General features: G+C 45.7%; 1 protein-coding gene across 1 annotated transcript in view; it reads right to left on the bottom strand.

The window, feature by feature from the left end:
* Positions 1-586: 586 nt before the first annotated feature.
* Positions 587-6,000, bottom strand: part of LOC139391728 (voltage-gated delayed rectifier potassium channel KCNH8-like) — a 118,530-nt gene continuing 113,116 nt past the window's right edge. Inside the window, exon 16 of the mRNA XM_071139227.1 lies at positions 587-1,207. Coding sequence (XP_070995328.1) covers positions 587-1,207 — 621 coding nt within the window. The remainder of the gene's footprint in view (positions 1,208-6,000) is intronic.

The raw sequence follows: 6,000 nt of genomic DNA, 5'->3' as shown, positions 1-6,000 counted from the left end.
TAAAGCCTCACATCCTCCGACTCTCTCCATCATCCCTCAACCACAACTCCCTCCACCACTCACTCTCTCCTCCAATCTATCCAAATTGAAACCCTGCCAGGAAAGAGAGAAAGAGCAAGAAATCCCCCCCCTCCTTCCCTCTCCCTCCCCCTTATACACTCAGGCATCTCTACTATTCCATCCATCCCTGATGCGACCCAGTCCCCTCCTCCTCCTCCTCTGTCATTGTGCAGTACTGCTCTTCTCCTCTCCTTCAGACCCCCAGGGTCTTCTCCAGAGAATAACACAACGTCACAGCTACATTCTTGCTTCTATACCCCTCCAGAACACTACTGGAACGTCTATACAATGTAGCTACCTATAGACTACCTACTGCCCCTCTACTTTTGTCATGCAATTTGAAAATAAAAATATGCCTTGGAAACGAAGATAGAAAATTAAATGTTATCAGTATTATCAGAGATCTGTGTGTCCCTGTAAGAGTGTAGTCTGATGATATAGGTTGTTAGTCCCATCCACTCCTTTAGTCCAGTATCTCTTTAGTCCAGTATCTATGTGAGAGTCCACTTTAGTCCAGTTCAGTCCGCTACAAATCCATGTGCTGGTAGCTCCCTCCAGGGCGGGGCAGGCTCCCGGAGCTCTGAGGGGCCCCTCCTCTCCTATCACGTGGTGGCTGTGGGGTCTCCAGACTCCGTGCCCGCAACCTGAAGGACCCAGCGCCCCCTCCCCCTCCACAGTGGGGCGTCCCGGGAGAGGTGAGGGGCGAGGGGAGCAGTAGCTCTGTTGAGGCGTCCGTGAGGGAGAAGGAGGGGGGGTAGGGGCGTGAAAGGGGGGAGGAGGCCGGGCCAGGGCACATAGGGTAGACCAGGTGGAGGTTCTGTGGTCTGTGTGGAAAGGCGGTGAGGGCGGGATCCACGTGGAACATCCCAGGATGCCGCTGGACATGGCCAACAAGTGGAGAGGTGCAAGGAGAGGGGGTGGTGAGGGGGGTGTCTTCCCAGAGAGGTCCAGTCTGAGAGGGGGAAGGATAGGACTGTGGGGGGGTGGCGTGGGATGTTGGCGCAGGGTGGGACAGGTACGTGGGGTGTCCAGGTACAAAGTGTGCAGGATAGAGGGGTTTGGGTCCGGAGATGAGGGACTCCATCAGGTGAACCATACTCCTCATTACTTGGCCCAGCTCTGCCACCTCCTTCCCCAGAGAACTCACCTGGGAACAAACACAAAAACATATTTCAGTCAGCCATATTCATTTGGGCTCAGCAATATCAAATTATGCATTTTGGGTCAGCCATTTTAGCTCTACCGCTGAACACATTCCTTCTAATGGATTTAACACTGGTGGAGAATCCCTCCAGCCAATCCTTAAACTAGACAAAAGATGTTCTATTATGTTGACAAGATAGTCAAGTGACAGCTCTAACAATGGAAAAACATGTCCTCAAAGACAGAAGACAATATCAGGTGGGACAAGTCTAGCCAATGAGAGGGCAGATATGTGTGTGAACAACAGACCATAGAGATAGATAGAGAAATCATCTTTGTATCTCTGCCATTATAGTGTCTGTGACAGCATGAGCAGCGTCATTGAGGCTATCTCCCATTTTAAGGTGTCAATTTTCTTCTTCTTCAGTGCCTGATTGCTTCCAACTCATATGAATCACCACCCAGTTGACTACTTTAAAATGATGGAAGCACTCAATGGCAATGTCCATGCTAAAACGGATTGTATCCATGATGATGATTTCTCCTTCTCCCAAATCCAGTCAGCTGATGTTCTGAAAGAGCTGCAAAATCTGGACCCCTACAAATCAGCCGGGCTAGACAATCTGGACCCTTTCTTTCTAAAATGATCTGCCGAAATTGTTGCCACCCCTATTACTAGCCTGTTCAACCTCTCTTTCGTGTCGTCTGAGATTCCCAAAGATTGGAAAGCAGCTGCGGTCATCCCCCTTTTCAAAGGGGGGGTCACTCTTGACCCATACTGCTACAGACCTATATCTATCCTACCCTGCCTTTCTAAGGTCTTCGAAAGCCAAGTCAACAAACAGATTACCGACCATTTCGAATCCCACCATACCTTCTCCGCAATGCAATCTGGTTTCAGAGCTGGTCATGGGTGCACCTCAGCCACGCTCAAGGTCCTAAACGATATCTTAACCGTCATCGATAAGAAACAATACTGTGCAGCTGTATTCATTGACCTGGCCAAGGCTTTCGACTCTGTCATTGACAACATCCTCATCGGCAGACTCGACAGCCTTGGTTTCTCAAATGATTGCCTCGCCTGGTTCACCAACAATTTCTCTGATAGAGTTCAGTGTGTCAAATCGGAAGGTCTGTTGTCCGGGCTTCTGGCAGTCTCTATGGAGGTGCCACAGGGTTCAATTCTTGGACCGACTCTCTTCTCTGTATACATCAATGATGTCGCTCTTGCTGCTGGTGAGTCTCTGATCCACCTCTACGCAGACGACACCATTCTGTATACTTCTGGCCCTTCTTTGGACACTGTGTTAACAACCCTCCAAGCGAGCTTCAATGCCATACAACTCTCCTTCCGTGGCCTCCAATTGCTCTTAAATACAAGTAAAACTAAATGCATGCTTTTCAACCGATCGCTGCCTGCACCTGCCCACCTGTCCAACATCACTACTCTGGACGACTCTGACTCTGAATATGTGGACAACTACAAATACCTAGGTGTCTGGTTAGACTGTAAACTCTCCTTCCAGACTCACATCAAACATCTCCAATCCAAAGTTAAATCTAGAATTGGCTTCCTATTTCGCAACAAAGCACCCTTCACTCATGCTGCCAAACATACCCTTGTAAAACTGACCATCCTACCAATCCTCGACTTCGGCGATGTCATTTACAAAATAGCCTCCAATACCCTACTCAATAAATTGGATGCAGTCTATCACAGTGCCATCCGTTTTGTCACCAAAGCCCCATATACTACCCACCACTGTGACCTGTACACTCTCGTTGGCTGGCCCTCGCTTCATACTCGTCGCCAAACCCACTGGCTCCAGGTCATCTACAAGACCCTGCTAGGTAAAGTCGCACCCTTATCTCAGCTGGTCACCATAGCAGCACCCACCTGTAGCACGCGCTCCAGCAGGTATATCTCTCTGGTCACCCCCAAAACCAATTCTTCCTTTGGCCACCTCTCCTTCCAGTTCTCTGTTGCCAATGACTTATTGATATTTCAAACTTTTTTAACAAATCAAAAACTGAAAAATTGGGCGTGCAAAATTATTCAGCCCCCAGAGATCAGTGAGGATCTCTGAATGATCCAATGTTGACCTAAATGACTAATGATGATAAATACAATCCACCTGTGTGTAATCAAGTCTCCGTATAAATGCACCTGCACTGTGATAGTCTCAGAGGTCCGTTAAAAGCGCAGAGAGCATCATGAAGAACAAGGAACACACCAGGCAGGTCCGAGATACTGTTGTGAAGAAGTTTAAAGCCGGATTTGGATACAAAAAGATTTCCCAAGCTTTAAACATCCCAAGGAGCACTGTGCAAGCGATAATATTGAAATGGAAGGAGTATCAGACCACTGCAAATCTACCAAGACCTGGCCATCCCTCTAAACTTTCAGCTCATACAAGGAGAAGACTGATCAGAGATGCAGCCAAGAGGCCCATGATCACTCTGGATGAACTGCAGAGATCTACAGCTGAGGTGGGAGACTCTGTCCATAGGACAACAATCAGTCGTATATTGCACAAATCTGGCCTTTATGGAGGAGTGGCAAGAAGAAAGCCATTTCTTAAAGATATCCATAAAAAATGTTGTTTAAAGTTTGCCACAAGCCACCTGGGAGACACACCAAACATGTGGAAGAAGGTGCTCTGGTCAGATGAAACCAAAATTGAACTTTTTGGCAACAATGCAAAATGTTATGTTTGGCGTAAAAGCAACACAGCTGAACACACCATCCCCACTGTCAAACATGGTGGTGGCAGCATCATGGTTTGGGCCTGCTTTTCTTCAGCAGGGACAGGGAAGATGGTTAAAATTGATGGGAAGATGGATGGAGCCAAATACAGGACCATTCTGGAAGAAAACCTGATGGAGTCTGCAAAAGACCTGAGACTGGGATGGAGATTTGTCTTCCAACAAGACAATGATCCAAAACATAAAGCATGGTTCAAAAATAAACATATCCAGGTGTTAGAATGGCCAAGTCAAAGTCCAGACCTGAATCCAATCGAGAATCTGTGGAAAGAACTGAAAACTGCTGTTCACAAATGCTCTCCATCCAACCTCACTGAGCTCGAGCTGTTTTGCAAGGAGGAATGGGAAAAATTTTCAGTCTCTCGATGTGCAAAACTGATAGACATACCCCAAGCAACTTACAGCTGTAATCGCAGCAAAAGGTGGCGCTACAAAGTATTAACTTAAGGGGGCTGAATAATTTTGCACGCCCAATTTTTAAGTTTTTGATTTGTTAAAAAAGTTTGAAATATCCAATAAATGTCGTTCCACTTCATGATTGTGTCCCACTTGTTGTTGATTCTTCACAAAAAAATACAGTTTTATATCTTTATGTTTGAAGCCTGAAATGTGGCAATAGGTCGCAAAGTTCAAGGGGGCCGAATACTTTCGCAAGGCACTGTAGACTTATTTATCTACTGTATTATTGACTGTATGTTTGTTTTACTCCATGTGTAACTCTGTGTTGTTGTATGTGTCGAACTGCTTTGCTTTATCTTGGCCAGGTCGCAGTTGTAAAGGAGAACTTGTTCTCAACTTGCCTACCTGGCTAAATAAAGGTGAAATAAAATGAGTTCTCTATCTCTATGAAAACTCAGATTTGCCAAAATTCCAAGTGAGTCCACTTATATCACTGCATTCGTAACAATCTAATCCTTATGAAACTTCTATTAGATCAAATAAGCTTATTATAGTAAATAAGCAATACATGTTTTTCTTGACCAAATTCAACACTCACATTGACCACTATACAACAATTCTTCACCTCATGGGCTTATTTTTGTTGACAGATTTTGGGTGGAGTAAAACCACTTGCTTCGCCTCTTCCTCTCTGAACTAGCCCAACACTTTGAAAGCCATGACAGGGAGTGTTAAAGTGCACCAATCTGGATGTAGTCTTAATCTGCCAATTCCGAGGCAGCCATTATGGGTCTACCACCCTTAGTGAAACTGCCATTATTACATCAACCATTCCGGGTCATCAATATTAATTTGGTCATTTTCAGCCTGCCATTTTGGGTTGCTATTCTGGCCTAGCTTGATGATGCTGGTCTAATTGGTCATTAAAATGATGGCTTGGAGGTGATTAGTCCTATTCAGCCAGTAGTGGTCCTACAGAGAGATGGCACAGCAAGGGCACCCTGCCAGCATGCCAGCTGGCTCTGTCACTCAACGCATACATGGGTATTCATCACGCTAGGCAACCCATTAACACAACACAGATCAACACGCATGCAGGTATCGTGCTACGTAGAAATAAAACAAGAGACAAGTGAAGGTTTGGCACATACAATACGGAACTTGACACGTCAGGACCAGATAGTGAAAGTAAACACATCAACGCAGGTTCAGCCGATGCAAACATCAATAACTGACTGATGACCATGACATACTGGCGCCAGACGGCACAAACTAACTTAGCCATATGGTCTTTTCTGAGTGATTGATGACCTTTTCTATGGGTGGTATGTAGCCTAGTGGTAAGAGGGTTAGGCCAATAACTGAAAGCTTGAATCCCTAAGCTGGCAAGGTGCACAATCTGTTGACGTGCCCTTGAGCGAGGTACTGAACCAACATTTTTTCCAGCATCGCCTTTCACAATGGCTGAATCTGGCTGTGACCCCACTCTCCGAGGGGAGAGTTAGGATATGCAAAAACACATTTCCAATTGAAATAGGACAAATGTAAGCACCCACCAAAGTATTATAACTCGATAAAAACTCATTTTCAGGTGTAATTTAAGAGACAAATCTAGTACTCTCTCCTCATTCT

The sequence above is a fragment of the Oncorhynchus clarkii genome, chromosome 32 (genome assembly GCF_045791955.1).
Source record: "Oncorhynchus clarkii lewisi isolate Uvic-CL-2024 chromosome 32, UVic_Ocla_1.0, whole genome shotgun sequence".
NCBI classification, from domain to species: Eukaryota; Metazoa; Chordata; class Actinopteri; order Salmoniformes; family Salmonidae; genus Oncorhynchus; species Oncorhynchus clarkii.
This window is presented reverse-complemented; position numbering and strand designations above follow the sequence as displayed.